The 15,316-nt window shown below is 37.1% G+C and overlaps 1 protein-coding gene across 4 annotated transcripts in view; it reads left to right on the plus strand.

Annotated features, from left to right (window-relative positions):
• Positions 1-15,316, plus strand: part of MSL1 (MSL complex subunit 1) — a 52,089-nt gene that overhangs the window by 16,683 nt on the left and 20,090 nt on the right. For all 4 annotated transcript variants that reach the window (XM_053698285.1, XM_053698275.1, XM_053698294.1 and 1 more), the window contains exons 4-5: positions 9,313-9,377; positions 11,139-11,206. In XM_053698285.1, the coding sequence (XP_053554260.1) occupies positions 9,313-9,377; positions 11,139-11,206 (133 nt within the window). The remainder of the gene's footprint in view (positions 1-9,312; positions 9,378-11,138; positions 11,207-15,316) is intronic.

The following is a 15,316-nucleotide window of genomic DNA, read 5'->3' on the forward strand; positions in this document are numbered from 1 at the left end:
CCTAACCTTACATTTCTGTTTTTTCAAATAAAGATAGCAAAAGAACGAAGAATAATAGATAATAGGAGTAAATTAGAACACTGCTTAAAATTGAATGCTTTATCTGAATCCTGAAAGAAAAAAATTGGGCTTAGTGACCAGCGCTTTTCAATTTTCTTAAAGTTTGGGACTAGGGCTATTTTTACATTTTTGCGGTGTTTGTGTTTAGCTGTAATTTTCCTCTTACTCATTTACTGTACCCACACATATACCGTTTTTCTCGCCATTATATTGACTTTCTAAAGATACCTATATTGTCAACATATCTTATAATTTACTTTAAAATATGATGGAAATGAACACTTTTTCTCTTGTAAGGTGTATCCAGTCCACGGATCATCCATTACTTGTGGGATATTCTCCTTCCCAACAGGAAGCTGCAAGAGGATCACCCACAGCAGAGCTGTCTATATAGCTCCTCCCCTAACTGCCACTACCAGTCATTCTCTTGCAGCTCTCGACAAAAGGAAGTAGCTAGAGAGATGTGGTGTTTATTTAGTTTATCTTAAATCAAAAGAAGAGTTCTCTATCCCCTCTCACAAGAGTTTCCTTCCTGGGAACTCTGATAGATTCTGTAGAAATGAGGATTTACCTGACAGAGGACAGGTTGTCAAAACTTCTAAATTCCTGCCGTGTTCTTTATTATACTTCTCGCCCTTCGGTGGCTCAGTGTATGGAAGTAATCGGCTTAATGGTAGCGGCAATGGACATAGTTCCGTTTGCCCGCCTACATCTCAGACCGCTGCAACTCTGCATGCTCAGTCAGTGGAATGGGGATTACACAGATTTGTCCCCTCTACTAAATCTGGATCAAGAGACCAGGAATTCTCTTCTCTGGTGGCTATCTCGGGTCCATCTGTCCAACGGTATGACCTTCCGCAGGCCAGATTGGACAATAGTAACAACAGATGCCAGCCTTTTGGGCTGGGGTGCAGTCTGGAACTCTCTGAAGGCTCAGGGGTCGTGGACTCAGGCACTCCTTCCAATAAACATTCTGGAACTAAGAGCAATATTCAATGCTCTTCAGGTTTCAAAGATAATTCAATGGGCAGAGATTCACTCTTGCCATCTATCAGCTATCCATATCCCAGAAGTAGAGAACTGGGAGGCAGATTTTCTAAGTCATCAGACTTTTTATCCGGGGGAGTGGCAGCTCCATCCGGAGGTGTTTGCACAGTTGATTCAACGTTGGGGCAAACCAGAACTGGATCTCATGGTGTCTCGCCAGAACGCCAAGCTTCCTTGTTACGGATCCAGGTCCAGGGATCCCAAGGCAGTGCTGATGGATTCTCTAGCAGCGCCTTGGTCCTTCAATCTGGCTTATGTGTTTCCACCGTTTCCTCTGCTCCCTCGTCTGATTGCCAAGATCAAACAGGAGAGAGCATCGGTAATTTTGATAGCACCTGCGTGGCCACACAGGACTTGGTATGCAGATCTGGTGGACATGTCATCCTTTCCACCATGGACTCTGCCTCTGAGGCAGGACCTTCTACTTAAGGGTCCTTTCAACCATCCAAATCTAATTTCTCTGCGGCTGACTGCTTGGAGATTGAACGCTTGATTTTATCAAAGCGTGGTTTCTCCGAGTCGGTCATTGATACCTTAATACAGGCGCGAAAGTTTGTCACCAGGAAAATCTATCATAAGATATGGTGTAAATATCTTCATTGGTGTGAATCCAAGGGTTACTCATGGAGTAAAGTCAGGATTCCTAGGATATTATCTTTTCTCCAAGAAGGATTGGAGAAGGGTTTGTCAGCTAGTTCCTTAAAAGGACAGATTTCTGCTCTGTCTATTCTTTTGCACAAACGTCTGGCTGAGGTTCCAGACGTGCAGGCGTTTTGTCAGGCTTTAGTCAGAATCAAGCCTGTGTTTAAACCTGTTGCTCCGCCTTGGAGTTTAAATTTAGTTCTTAAGGTTCTTCAAGGGGTTCCTTTTGAACCTTTGCATTCCATAGATATTAAGCTCTTATCCTGGAAGGTTCTGTTTTTAGTAGCTATCTCCTCGGCTCGAAGAGTTTCGGAGTTATCTGCTTTACAATGTGATTCCCCTTATCTCATTTTTCATGCAGATAAGGTAGTGTTACGTACCAAACCTGTTTTTTTACCTAATAAAAATATCAATCAGGAGATTGTTGTACCGTCACTGTGTCCTAATCCTTCTTCAAAGAAGGAACGTCTTTTACACAATCTTGACATGGTTCGTGCTTTAAAGTTTTAGTTGCAAGCTACTAAAGATTTTCGTCAAACATCTGCATTGTTTGTTGTCTACTCTGGACAGAGGAGAGGCCAAAAGGCTTCGGCAACCTCTCTTTCTTTTTGGCTAAGGAGTATAATACACTTAGCTTATGAGACTGCTGGCCAGCAGCCTCCTGAAAGGATTACAGCTCATTCTACTAGAGCGGTAGCTTCCACATGGGCTTTTAAAAATGAGGCTTCTGTTGAACAGATTTGTAAGGCGGCAACTTGGTCTTCGCTTCATACTTTTTCAAAGTTCTATAAATTTGATACTTTTGCTTCTTCGGAGGCTATTTTTGGGAGAAAGGTCTTGCAGGCAGTGGTGCTTTCTGTTTAAGCGCCTGCCTTGTCCCTCCCTTCATCCGTGTCCTATAGCTTTGGTATTGGTATCCCACAAGTAATGGATGATCCGTGGACTGGATACACCTTACAAGAGAAAACAGAATTTATGCTTACCTGATAAATTTATTTCTCTTGTGGTGTATCCAGTCCACGGCCCGCCCTGTCATTTTAAGACAGGTGTTTGTTATTTTTAAACTACAGTCACCACTGCACCCTATAGTTTCTCCTTTCTCTTGCTTGTCTTCGGTCGAATGACTGGTAGTGGCAGTTAGGGGAGGAGCTATATAGACAGCTCTGCTGTGGGTGATCCTCTTGCAGCTTCCTGTTGGGAAGGAGAATATCCCACAAGTAATGGATGATCCGTGGACTGGATACACCACAAGAGAAATAAATTTATCAGGTAAGCATAAATTATGTTTTCTAACTTTGCCTCCCAAAATCTACAACCACCAAAAAAACACCCATACTAAATAGTTTCAAAATTTAGTTTACATGTTCTTTGCAAGTTATAGGGCAATAAGTACAAGTAGCGCTTTGCTATTTCCAAACCATTTTTTATTTATTTTTTAATTAGCGATGGTTACATTGTAACACTGATATTTGTCGGGAATCCCTGAATAACCATATACTTTTTTTTTTTTTTTTTTTTTTTTTTTTAAGTAGACAACACAAAGTATTGATTTAGGCCCATTTTGGTATATTTCATGCCATCATTTCACCGCCAAATGTGTACAAATAAAAATCGTTCACTTTTTCACAAACTTTATTTTTATTACTGAAATTATTTACAAACAGCTTGTGCAATCATGGCACAAATGGTTGTAAATGTTTCTCTGGGATCCCCTTTGTTAAGAAATAGCAGACACATATGGCTTTGCTTTTTGGTAATTAGAAAGCTGCTAAATACCGCTGCACACCACACTTGTATTATGCCCAGCAGTGAAGGGGTTAATTAGGTAGCTTGTAGGGTTAATTTTAGCGTAGAGATCAGCCTCCCACCTGACACATCCCACCCCCTGATTCCTCCCTGACCCCTCTCAAACAGCTCCCCCCCCACACAATTGTCACCGCCATCTTAAGTACTGGCAGAAAGTCTGCCAGTACTTTAAAAAAAAAAAAAAAAGTTTTTATTTTTTTTATTTTATTTTTCATATATATTCTGCAGCGTAGGATCCCCCTTAAGCCCCCAACATTCCAAACATTCAAACAGTTATTTGCCAGCAATAGTGCTATAATATATATATTTTTTTATCCCATTTAAAGGAATAGTCGAGTCAAAATTAAACGTTCATGATTCGACAAAGCATGCAATTATAAGCAACTTTCTAATTTATTCATCGATTTTTCTTCTCTTGGTATCTTTATTTGAAAAAGCAAGAATGTAAGCTTAGAAGTCGGCTCATTTTTGATACAGGCTTCTAAGCAGCATGCCCCCATCTCTTTATATTTGTCTATTGTCAATAAAGTTGCGCAGTGACGTCACCGTGCAAAACCTGAAGCCCCGGCGATGCCTCTCACTATTCAGGCCAGATCGCCGAGGTGGGGAGTAGGTGAGAGCCCCCAGATTGCCCTCAAGGTGGGTGAGTGCTAGGGACGGCTCTGAGCCTTCGTTAGCACCTGACTGAGAACATTTACTTTTATCATCAAATGTGCTTTGTTCTATTGGTATTCTTTGTTGAAAGAATACCAGTGTGTTTTTCAGTGTGCTAGTTTGTGTGCCATATAGATAACATTGTCCTCACTACAGTGAAGTGAGTCAGCACTTATTGGCTAAAATGCATTTCTGTCAAAAGGACTGAGATAAGGGGGGTCGTCAGCAGAGGTCTAGATTGAAGGTAATCCGAGGTAAAAAGTCTATTAATATAAGTGTTGATTATGCAAAATTGGGAATGGGTAATAAAAGGGATTATCTGTTTTTTAAACAATAAAAATTGTGGCGTAGACTGTACCTTTTTTTAAAGGGCTGTTATGTTTTTTAAAAAAATGACACTCTAATCAGTTACAGCATGTCATTTTAATACTATCGACCTTTAGTGCGTTTTTATCCACAGCGCTAGTTCCACATCTGAGTTGTAGGGCTAGTGCTGCTGATTGGATCAGCAGTGTTTCCACTCGTGACCAATTAATGCTTTGCGAGTCCCGAGCGGTATTTAACCTTTGTAGAGGTTAAACACACAGCAGTCTAGGGTTGATGGTCTTAAAATTGCATCCTGTAACAGATTAGAGCATATAATTTTTTTACTATAATGGCCCTTTAAGCATAGAGAAAAGAGGAAGAAAATTCAATACTTTCTCTTATTTTCCTACTCAGAATAATGGTGACAGGTTAGAAAATAAGAAAAATACACAACTTTTCAAGGGCTATTCTGGACTGCAGAACAGTGCAAATGTTTGAATGTATATCTCTTGCAAAATACAGTGGTAATCTGCTTTTAAACATATTTGATAATGACATTCTTATTCTGAACATATTTAAAAAGGGGTCATTCCATATGAAATCAACTTTTTTTTTTTTTTCTTTTTTTTTTAATTTTGCCTCGTCGCTTTTTATTTTCTGAAAATTGGGTAGTGATTTTGATCACCCTTCTTAAAGTGAAGGTCCATTTTGATGAGTTAGTGCCCGGTTTTTAATAAACCTATTAATAACAAGGGCACTTTAATTCATCAAAATTGACATTTCACTGTTTTCTTTAAAAACTTTCCTTTTAATCCTGGCAGCCGCTCCAGCACTTTCTCCGCTTGTCACAAGCTGTCTTCTCGGGTCCGGTTTCCTCCAATCACAGCTTTGCATCAGGCCAAGATTCACCCGGGGGAAGCTGTGATTGGAGGAAGCCTGATTCATCATTTCTGACGCCTGCAGAGGCTTCTGACAGCCAGGGGAATCACTCGAGCTGCTGCAAGGATTAAAAGGTAAGTGTTTTTTTTGTTGTTTTTTTTTTTAAGTAAACAGTGAAATGTCAATTTTTATGAATTAAAGTGCCCTTGGTTTTAATAGTTTTATTAAAAACCGGGCACTAATTCATAAAAATGGACCTTCACTTTAAGCAAACCCCATATTTTTAGATTTTTATAAAAATGTTATTGTGAGAAGGTGTAGGTAATTACTTGTTGTAAGAGTATCATAAAATCACATTTTCAGGGCATTTTTGAATTGGCCATAATTTATTTTTATTTTTTATAAGAACTTTATAGCTCCACATGGTGTCTGGAAAGCTCTATACCTGTTCTTTTTAATTTTATATTTAAGTTCTGTGATTTGTTGAGCCTCCTTTTTTTTTTTTTTTTACATATTAAGGCCTTCAAAATGTTGTGTATTTGCTAGTAACAACTTTTCTTTTTCCTGGGTTACTATCCCATGGGTTGTATGTGTGGAAGAAAAATCAGCTTGTTACTCTGTCCTTCAGTGTTTAAAAAAAAAAAACAATTTTAAAAATCTATAATATATTGAATTCGCTCTTTTTATATACCCTTTTAAAGAAAAAAAAGTTTGCATTGTTACTCCAAGTTGTACAAAAGTTATAGGGCTTAGGAAAGGGGGAAGATGATGATGATGATGATGGGTTTAGGTTATAGCAGACCATGTAAACTTTCGACATCTGGTTGCAGACGGACTCAGCAGGTTTGAACTGGTTGCACACAAAGCTTGCCTTGCTTGTTGAGGCATTTATCTGCTAGTTTGATCTTGTTACAGCTAATGTTTGCCTTGTAGACTGGCGCTCTCATAAAACACATGAAAACTCATGCTTATTACTATAAAAACAAAACTTTATTACAAGGAACTTTAAATGTGATGGTTTGTGGAAAATAATGAGAAGAGTATGATGTCCAGCTGTGAAATGTGTCCTGACATTGAACAGGTTCATGAAGTCATCATGGAAGAGATTTAAAGAATATGAAATCTAAGAACAAAAATATAAACAATGGTTAACAACAGACAGATGTCTGCTTGTCATTTCACTTGAATGTTTTGTGGATGAATTGTTGGAAAAACTTGAGGACTTAAAACAATCATTACATCACTAAAAAGCAATCCAAATAATTAAATGCATAAAAAGAAAACCTAAAAGATAAGTGCATCATCATGGGCAATTTCTTAGAAAATGTTATTTGTCATGCAAGATGAGATCCAATTTTACCACTGGACCAACTCTCAGGCTAATCACCCCCCCCCCCCCCCCCCCTCTGTTATATGCTTTAGGTCTGAAGGTAAAATGGAAAGTGAAAGCTATTGCGTTATTAGTGATTCATTAGAGCACAAAACTGTATATCTCTATAATTTTCTGAGCCCAATTATACAACCTATTAAGTCATCACACTCTGGCATAGTTAAACTTATGTACTTTTCCTATGGCTCTGCCTCATAGTATAAGAATAGGAAAAAACTTTATAAACTTTTGCCACTATGAAGACAGCTTTGGTTTGAAAGCAGAGTGGCACCTCTTTGTCACTTGTTTATGGTCCATGTGATGGTGTGTGTGTGGTATGGTAAAGTGGTTTGTTACAAAAGCAAGTCTGCAGCATACCGTAAACCAATCAGATTGTAACCCCTTTAGAAATGTATGATTATTGTAGATCAACATCAAATTACATTTTGCTACTGTTCTACAGAAACCATAGAGGAAGCATGGACTAATGCCCATGGCCAATGAACCACTCCCTGTTCTACCAAAGAAAAAAGATTGTGTGTACAATAACAAATGTTGGCGGGGTCTTGTTCTTGAAGTTACTGTGTTTGAGTTGGACCAAGAGTTCAACATAAAATTCTTCCAACCCCAGGGCCCCGGAAACCCTTCAAGCTGTCAACAAATGACTGTGGCGCGAACAAAAGCACGTCCTCCGAACTCTCCCTAGTGGAGCTTACAAAAGCTACAGATCGAACACATAACATCAGTGCAGAAATGAACCAGAACTTGTCTCGGCTGTTCTGCAAGAAATCTGGTTCCTAAGCTTAAAAAGGTACTCAACATTACTTAAAGGGACACTGAACCCACTTTTCTTTCTTTCTTTCGTGATTTAGATAGAGCATGCAATTTTAAGCAAATTTCTTCATTCTCTTGCTATCTTTATTTGAAAAGCAAGAATGTAAGTTTAGAAGCCATCCCATTTTTGGTTCGCAACCTGGGTTGTGCTTGCTGATTGGTGGCTAAATACACCCACCATTAAACAAGTGCTGTCCAGGTTGTGAACCAAAAATTGGCTGGCTCCTTAGCTTAGATGCCTTCTTTATCAAATAAAGATAGCAAGAGAACAAAGAAAAAATTAATAGGAGTAAATTAGAAAGTTGCTAAAAATTGCATGCTCTATCTGAATCGTGAAATAATTTTTTTTGTTTAGTATCCCTTTAAAAAACAATAAAACTTAATGTTACTAAATTATAATGAATTAAACCATCTGCGTTGATTCACATTTTGCCATATTCTAAGCCCGTTAATTTTTGTACCCCTTGGAGTAACAACAAACTTTTTCCTTAAAAGGGTATATAAAGAGCTACCTAATTCTATTTTTGGATTTTTAAAATTGTTCCCACATTGACATATTTGTCCCTGACTAGGCATATTTTATTTTTATTTTATTTTTTTTAAAGAACACTGAAGGACTGAGTAACAAGCTGAATTTTCTTCTTTACATACTACCCTAGTATCACAGGAAAAAAATAAAGTTGTTAGTAGCAGTCCTTCACTAAATTTTGAAGGCATAAATATGTCGAAAATGGAGGTTTGTTTAGTCATATTTAGATATCCCATAGAGTGAAAAAGGCTCAACAAATCACAGAACTTAAATAAAATTAAAAAAAAAAAGAATAAGCTTTCCAAAGATACCATGTGGAGCTGTATACGCTCTTAAAGGGATACTGAACCCAAAAAATTTCTTTCGTGATTGAGAGAGCATGCAATTTTAAGCAACTTTCTAATTTACTCCTATTATCAAATTTTCTTTATTCTCTTCTTATCTTTATTTGAAAAGCAAGAATGTAAGTTTAGATGCTGGCCCATTTTTAGTGAACAACCTGAGTTGTTATTGCTGATTGGTGGATAAATTCACCCACCATTAAACAAGTGCTGTTCACCCTCTGAACCAAAAATTGGCTAGCTCCTTAGCTTAGATGCCTTCTTTTTCAAATAAAGATACCAAGAGAACGAAGAAAAATTGATAATAGGAGTAAATTAGAAAGTTGCTTAAAATTGCATGCTCCATCTGAATCACGAAAGAAAAAAAAAATGGGTTCAGTGTCCCTTTAAATATGGGCAATCCAAAAAATGCCCTGTAAATACAATTTTATGCTACCCTTGCAACAAATAATTACCTATATCTTAGGGGAACATTTAAAAAGAAAAAAAAAATTCTGAACATTTGGGGGTTTGTTCAAGAAGGGTGGTAGGAACCCAGAAAAATTGAAAATGGTGAGGCAACATGCATTTGTATATTTGACATGGGATGACCCAATGACTTATTTAAAAATTGTGTTTGCACTATGCTTCCTAGGAGACCAAAAAGCAAATCCTGTAACCTGCAAACCAAATAGCTGGTTTAGTGAATTTACAGCACTTTTGAAAAATAGGTTACAGGATTTCCTTTTTGGCCTCTAGGGAATGAGGTACAAAGCACAATTTTTACATAAATCAAGAGCTCTGATGTACAATAAATGTAATTTTTAAAGTTCTGCTTCTATTTTTTTTTTTTTATATATAACTAGTCCCTTCCTGGCGAGAACACACCATTGAACCTCTCGAGAATGTGAATTCTTCAGACATACCAGAGGTAGGCTAATCTCATACCAGAGGTAGGCCAATATTCACATAAGTGAATATAATGTAAAAAAGCCTGAGTGAAATTTAAGTATTTGTGTAATAACCTAACAGCCAGTCTTAAAGTGAAGGTAAAGTTACCCTCATCTCTATAATATTATTAAATGTTTAAAAATATGACTTTCATTCATCATATATAAATCGTTATAATTAAATATATCACCTTTTTATAATTTGATTTTTATCCGTCCCCAAATTCAACCCGTAAAAATTTTCTTTTCCCTTTTATCGCGCTTTTTTTTTTTTTTTTAATCCAACTGATTTTTAGGCTGTTAGACGGCCGTCATCCGCCCCTTTACTCATCGCTCCATGCGCAAATTAATTTTTATTAGGTTTCTCAACCCTGCGCGCTCCCGTTTAGCGCATGTGTGCTTCCTACTCTCAAGTGGGAATCCCCACAGACTACCTCATCGTCTTTTTACTAACGACTATAACCTGCTCAAGTTGTAGAGTTTAATAATGTGTGTCTAATAATGTCACATGATGCCTTGTTACCTACATAGCCTTGTTACCTGTCTGTATGATCAGAGACAGGAGCGGCATTTATTGATATTGTTGAAACGTTTCTTAAAAACATCGATCTATCAACTCGGTTTGCCCAATTGTACTATAGATTCTATAGTACAATTGGGCAAACTGAGTTTATAGATCAATGTTTTTAAGAAACGTTTCAACGATAGCAATAAATGCAGCTCCTGTCTCTGATTGCATAGTACTGAATGAATATACCTATTTATTCAATACTATGTTACAAGGCAAATTAGCGCATGGCCGCATGCGCATTGTAAAGTAAAAGGGTGGGCATTGAAGATTACCATCGGTGATTAGCGCATGCGCAATTGAATCCGGGGTCGTGCACACGCATTTGAGAGCGGGTGGGGCCGCTGAAGAAGTCACTAAATGCCTAAGGAGGAAGCAGGGCTTGGGAGGAGTCGGGAGATAAACGGTAGGGAATTGGAAATTACTTTAAGAAAAATATTTGAAAAATAAAAAAAATTACTTAGTGACTATTATAAGGTGATAGGAAGAAATAGTAGATTAGATTCAATAAAGGATAACTTTACCTTCACTTTTAAAGGTTATTGTGAGTAAGAAAGATGAGGAAAAACCTTTTATTATGCAGCAAGTAGAAATATTTCATGCTGATGAAGTCTAATAATCCTGCATGTGATTTCTTTTGCTGTACTCTTCAAACACTGCTCTGCTTAAACGTTGCCTGGAATTACACTGATTTTGCATGGGGAAATCTGTGAATTAAAATTATTAAAAGTAAAAAGTGAGTATTTGCATATAGGTATCAGGAATCCTATGCTCCAAGGGAAATCGCTGACAGTTTAGGTCTGAAGATCTGGGCTGCATCTATGCAGCCTGTTGAATCCAACTAGTTAGTCGTTTGTAACTAGTGAAGTCTTTAATGCAGCCCAGATCGTGATGTCATCAGGGGGTAGAGCTTGGCAACCATTTCAAAGTGACCAGAAATAATAGTAATTTTCAAATAACCTTTTTACTGTTATTGCTGCATGGTATAGAAAGGGTGCAGGAGGATATTTGAAGCTTAATCTAAAGTAAGACACTAAGATGACTAAGGTGTAGACTGTCCCTTTAAATATTGACTTTGCGCTCTCCTTGCTTTTCGTTCCAAACATTAGGATTAGCTTAAATATTTTTGCCTATACTATATGTCCCCTTATGTTATATCTGCTTTTCTTCACAGAATCTGGATGATACAGTATTCACGAAGAGACATGCCAAACTAGAGCTTGATGAAAAAAGGAGGAAGAGGTGAGAAGGAAAATAAACAAGAACCCCTAATGACTTGAATGGGTTTTTTTTTTTTTTTTTTCTTCCTGTTCTGTAGGGAATTGGCACTAAACAATGTTGTATTATTTTCAATTCCTTCAATACATATACAGACACAATATTTACAAATGAAATCAACAGTTTAATGAAACATTACAATCAATTGAAGTAAGAAATAAAATAGTATTTTCTTTCCTATGACATGGAGAGTCCACGACATCATTCCAATTACTAGTGGGTTATTCGACTCCTGGCCAGCAGGAGGAGTCAAAGAGCACCCCATCAAAACTGTTAAAGGGACACTGAACCAAATTTTTTTCTTTCCTGATTCAGATAGAGCATTACATTTTTAAGCAACTTTCTAATTTACTCCTATTATCAAATTTTCTTAATTCTCTTGGTATCTTTATTTGAAATGCAAGAATGTAAGTTTAGATGCCGACCCATTTTTGGTGAACAACCTGGGTTATCCTTGCTGATTGGTGGATAAATTTATCCACCAATAAAAAAAAAGTGCTGCCCAGAGGTCTGAACAAAAAAAGCTTAGATGCCTTTTTCAAATAAAGATAGCAAGAGAACGAAGAAAAATTGATAATAGGAGTAAATTAGAAAGTTGCTTAAAATTGCATGCTCTATCTGAATTACGAAAGAACATTTGGGTTCAGTGTATCTTTAAAGGGACAATGAACCCAAATTTTTTCTTTCTTGATTCAGATAGAGCATGCAATTTTAATCAACTTTCGAATTTACTCCTATTATCAATTTTTCTTCATTCTCTTGCTATCTTTATTTAAAAAAGAAGGCATCTAAGCTGTTTTTGGTTCAGACTCTGAACAGCACTTTTTTATTGGATGAATTTATCCACCAATCAGCAATGACAACCCCGGTTGTTCACCAAAAATGGGCTGGCATCTAAACTTATATTCTTGCATTTCAAATAAAGATACCAAGAGAATGAAGAACATTTGATAATAGGAGTAAATTAGAAAGTTGCTTAAAAAGCTCAAGCTCTATCTGAATCACGAAAGAAAAAAAATTGTGTTCTGTGTCCCTTTAAGTGTAACTGCCTTACCCATATCCCCCAGTCATTCTCTTTGCCTCTGTCAATGGAGGTTGTGCGGAGTTGGTGTCTGAAGATTTTAATCCTTTTATGGGTATTTTTCCCTGCAAGCAAGGATTGGGGTCTAGCTGTGTCCATGTCATTCTCTTGAGTAAGAGTAATAATGGCTTTTAGCAGTTAAAAGGCGGCAAGGAAGTCTTTACTTTTAACACTTTGCTACCCCTTTGTAGAAAGCCAGAGTTAGTTACTCTGTTCTTTCTTTGACTACAGGTCTATGACAGGTAATGTAGCGCCTGCCACACCTAAGGATCAGCATCTGTCATGCAATTGGATCTAAGGTAAGCGCCTTTGCCTTCTAGGAACAGAAGGACAGCAGCACTTAAGAGATTAAACCTCTCTTTCTGATTAGTTTGTTCTGGGACATAATAATCTTTTTTTTTTTTTTAAAAAAAAGAGAGGATTCATATGGGGACAATATATTTGGCACATAGTATGAATTGGTACTCAGCATGAGACATGACTGGCTAACGGATGTATGGGGGTTAACAATAAAGGATATACTTTATTATGTAATCTTGGTCTTATTATTTTTAACGCAGGAGCTTAAAGGGACATGAAACCCAATTTTTTTCTTTCATGTATCAGAATGGATATATAATTTTAAACAACTTTCTAATTTACTTCAATTGGCAAATTTGCATCATTGCTTTGGTATTCTTTATTAAAGGAACAGCATTGCAATACAGGAAGCTAACACATTCAGTGAACCAATGGCAAGAGGTATATATGTGCAGCCACCAATCAGCAGCTAGTTCCCAGTAGTGCATATTCTTTTTAACAAAGCATACCAAGAGAACAATGCAAATTACATAATAGAAGTAAATTGGAAAGTTGTTTAAAATTGTTAACTCCATCTGACACATGAGAGAAAATATTTGGGTTTCATGTCCCTTTAAATGCAGGACAAGAGAAGTCATATTGACAATTGAGGCTTATTTTATTATACGAAGAGTGGTGCCATTGTGAGTATAAATGAGTGAGCCGTTTTTTTTTTTTTAAACTGTTTTTATCTTCACAGCCTTTTTACACTGGTAAAAAGTATTGCACAGTTTTATTTGATCCTGCTCACGTGACGCCCGCACTTCCGGTTTATCGGAGTGGTGCCGTTGTGAGAATAGTAGCTTTCATTACGAACGGAGCTCCAGTGTCTTCTCGTATTTTGTGATATTTATTTACATCATCTACACAGGACAAGGATCGTTTAGGAGGAGAGGATTTCCTCTTACTAGTGGGATATCCCTCTTGGCGGTAGGAGCCTCAGACAATCTGAGTTTTTTTTTTCTAGAAAGACTTCTTTATTTTTATTAAAATTTGAATTCTAATTTTCATTTATAAGATTTTATAGTCAGCTTAATTTTATTTTGCTTACTTTTTAAAAATTACTTGTGGGACCTGTTTATTTTCAGCTATGGACTCTGAACTGGATCAGTCAATTTCTATGGATAAATGTTTACTATGTTTAGAAGCCCAAATTGTTCTGCCTATGCAATTTTGCTCCTCTTGTTTAACTAAGACTTTAAAAATTTAAAGAAAAATTACTCCCTTCTGAGCCTTCTGTCTCTCAGGGTAATGCTGTGCGTGAAATGCCTCAGCTTTCTCCTCAAACATCGCAAGCCTTAATTGTTTCTCATAATGTGCCTTCTGTGTCCTCCCATCCACCTGGGGGTGCGTATTTACCTAGGGATTTAGCTGCTCGGATTTCATCTGCAGTAACTGCGGCTTTGTCAGCTTTCCCTTCTTCTGGTAAATGTAAGAGAAAATCTAAACATCTGCCTGATATTAAAGGGACAGTTTACTTAAAAAATTTCTCCCTTTTAATTTGTTCCCAAAGCTCCACTTTACCTGCTGGAGTGTATTAAATTGTTTTCAAGTATTTCCATTAACCTTATATTGGCATTTGAATTAGTTTATTTAGCCTGTGGTATCCCCACCCATCCTGAAAGTTTTTGACCATGAGGCCCAGCTGTATTAACACAGCCAGTAGAAGAAACTACAGTCCCAGGAGGTTATAGAAGAGATAAGGTAATAAAATGTTAATTTTCCATTGTTCTCTACAAGTATTGGTGATTGGTTTATGGACAGGTATATTTACACAATGTGATAAAGTAATGAGATCTGATTATACCTACAAGCTCAACCTATTTTATTATGTTGTGGCTTTAAAACACAAAATCAGCTAATTCATATACAAAAATAAGCCTTAAAAAAAGCAAATTTCATACATTTTTATATTCTGCAACGGGTAAAAAAAAAGGAATTGGAAACACATTAAGGGAAAAACAATTTTATAGTATACTGTCCCTTTAAGGCTTCTGACTCTAGGTCGACATTAGCCAATCTTTCTCAGATATCTGATGAGGAGAATACTTCCGTAGCTTCTGAAGGTGAAATCTCAGACTCAGACACTACAGCAGAACAATCTTCAGAATCTGAAGAGGTAAATTTTAGATTTAAGCTTGAACACCTTCGGTTGCGGTCAACCCCACAAAGTCTTCTAAGTTGGATAGAGTCTGTCCCTAGGAAGATGTCTAAAATTATTGCTCATGAATGAGATTAGCCAGGGGTTCCTCCCCCCCCCCCTGTTTTTTAAGAAGATGTTTTGTGTTGCTGACTCTATTCGTGACTTATGGCGCACTGTTCCTAAAGTAGAAGGAGCTATTTCTACTCTTGCTAAGAGAACTACCATTCCTATAGAGGATTGTTGCTCTTTTAAGGACCTAATGAAAAAGAAGCTAGAGGCTTACTTAAAAAAGATGTATGTCCATCAAGGGGTACAGTTGCAGGAGCAGCATTTTATTGGTGCAATGTATTGTCTGATCTTATTACAGAGGAAATTACAGGAGAGGAGATCCAAGATAGGATCAAAGCTCTCAAATTGGCCAATACCTTTATCTGTGATGCCAACATGCAGATAATTCGTCTGGGAGTTAAAATGTCGAGCTTCACTGTACTACCCCGCAGGGCTTGTGGTT

Source organism: Bombina bombina, chromosome 1 (assembly GCF_027579735.1).
Source record: "Bombina bombina isolate aBomBom1 chromosome 1, aBomBom1.pri, whole genome shotgun sequence".
Lineage (NCBI taxonomy): Eukaryota > Metazoa > Chordata > Amphibia > Anura > Bombinatoridae > Bombina > Bombina bombina.